Genomic DNA, 2,275 nt, shown 5'->3' with positions numbered 1-2,275 from the left:
GTGTGTGTGTGTGTGTGTGTGTGTGTGTGTGAGGAATAAGAATGGGTTTGAATAGCTCTCTGGTAGAGCAGGGACAAGGCTCCTGCTCTACCATGTTAACATTCCAAGGTTAGTCTCTGAGAGGGAACCTGGTTAATTAATACAATACAATATACAATACAACAATACAGAAAAATACAAAAAATAAATAAACACCTGAATATTTAATTCTGTCTGTTTCATATTCATTCATCAATGTTTTAATCACTACTCTCTGGTAGGCAGGAATGTCGATGTTTTTTGGTCCTGAAAGAAGCAAAGAAAACCTGGGCCTCCCACACAAACCCTGCTGGTGGAAGTTTCTAGATGCCCCAACAAGCAGAAGTGATAACGTCAAGATGGTCCTGCCTAGCAGCTCAGGGCTGTGTCCTGATTCTACACCCTTCTCGCAAAGTGTACCCTCGCACACTTTGTTTCATGGATTTAATAAGGGTGGAAATTCACTCTAGGCTGTTTACATCAATCATATGCTTTTAAATCCCTAACGGGGAGTGTACACTTCTGGAAAAGGGTGGTGAATTTTATGCATAATCTTAATTTTATGCATAATTCTGCCTGTTTACTATTCCTTCATTAATTTATCATTGTTGCCCCGCAGACAGGAAGTCCCCTGGGCTTGATCCAAAATGGGGTCTCACCTTCAGCTTGTGCTCATGCTCCTTGTTGACGCGGGTCAGCAGCTGGGCCTTGCGMCGGTTCAGGGCGTCGATGAGGGCGTCACACTGGGCCACCAGACAGGCTTCGAACTCCACGCCGTTCTCCTGCAGGAAAGACAGACAGTCAGACAGACAGATAGACAGACAGACAGACAGACAGACAGACAGACAGACAGACAGACAGACAGACAGACAGACAGACAGACAGACAGACAGACAGTCAGACACACAGACAGACACACAGACACAGCAGACAGACAGACACCAGAAGACAGTCAGACACACAACAGACAGAAGTCAACAGTCAGACACAAGACCGACAGACACACAGACAGACAACAGAACTCAGACACACCACAGCAGACAGACAACAGACAGACGACAGGACAGACAGACAGACATAAGAAGAAATTAGACCGACCAGACACAAGACAGACAGCTGGGACACAAGGCTGTCATGGAAGACTTTGAAAGAACACATAAAGCGGAATGACAGACAGACAGAGACAGGAAGTGTATCATTCTACGTAAAAAAAAAAACAGGCAACTGACACACTAGACAATGTGAGAGCGTATTTATCAAGCGTCTCAGAGTATGAGAGCTGATCTAGGATCAGTTTTGCCTTTTAGATCGAAGACTAAGAGGGTTTATGACAGATTCTAGATAAGAGAATGAGTTAGGACAGATCTAGATCTTTTTTTGAACTTATTTAATAGAAGTCAGTAAACACATTCTGATTTCAATGACGGCTAGGAACGTGGTTACTGTCTGTCAGGGGCATAAGACAGATTTTTACTGTCGTAGCTGGGATTCCAATCTTGCAACCTCCGGTATATCCACTCTCTAACCCTCCTTAATTGCACTGCACGAGGAGGCCCATGTTCAGGCAATCGTAAGAAGCAAGGTAGTTGCTAGCTAGCATTAAACGTCTCTTATAAAAACATCATTCATCATATATAGTTAACTACATCGTTGATGATATCACTATATCTCAGCGTGTCCTGCGTTGCATCTCGAGCGGGCGGCATTCGTGTGAGAAAAGGACTGTCGTTGCCTCAAACATTACTTAACAATTTTCTTAAATCATACACAAGTATAATTATTTAAACCTGCCTATTAGCAAAGAAATCACGTAGCGGCAATATACCAGGTGAAATTGTTCACTTCATCTTGCGTTATTGACCGCAGAGTCAGGTATAGCAACAGTTGGGCCGCTGACTCGTGTCGAACTATGCTGTAATTTTACTGATTCATGACATACATTGAAGGTTTCAATGGAACAGCAATTTAGACTATGGGATAGCCCGGTTGGATAAACGTAAGTTCTCGTATTTCACTGAAAGATAAACGTTTGTTTCGAGATGAAGTTTTCGGGATTCGTACCATATTATGGACCTAAGGCGTCATTCTGTTGATTATGTTATTTAGTTATGAATTGTAGCAGATCGACTGAGCGATGTAGGCCACCAGCAAGTCGAAAATTCATTCAAACAGACTTCGTGGTTTCAAGCAAGCTCTCTCGCAATGCTTAAGCATTGCGCTGTCTGAATGCTTAAGCTATCAACTCGGATTAGGGTGT

The 2,275-nt window shown here is 43.1% G+C and overlaps 1 protein-coding gene across 1 annotated transcript in view; it reads right to left on the bottom strand.

The window, feature by feature from the left end:
- LOC112069980 (E3 ubiquitin-protein ligase TRIM9) overlaps positions 1 to 944 on the bottom strand; it is a gene marked incomplete at its 5' end in the record, with an annotated part of 25,626 nt that extends 24,682 nt beyond the window's left edge. The window contains one exon of the mRNA XM_024137377.2: positions 678 to 944. Within this exon, the coding sequence (XP_023993145.2) occupies positions 678 to 944 (267 nt within the window). The remainder of the gene's footprint in view (positions 1 to 677) is intronic.
- Positions 945 to 2,275: the final 1,331 nt, after the last annotated feature.

The sequence above is a fragment of the Salvelinus sp. IW2-2015 genome, unplaced genomic scaffold (assembly GCF_002910315.2).
Source record: "Salvelinus sp. IW2-2015 unplaced genomic scaffold, ASM291031v2 Un_scaffold1174, whole genome shotgun sequence".
NCBI lineage: Eukaryota > Metazoa > Chordata > Actinopteri > Salmoniformes > Salmonidae > Salvelinus > Salvelinus sp. IW2-2015.
This window is presented reverse-complemented; position numbering and strand designations above follow the sequence as displayed.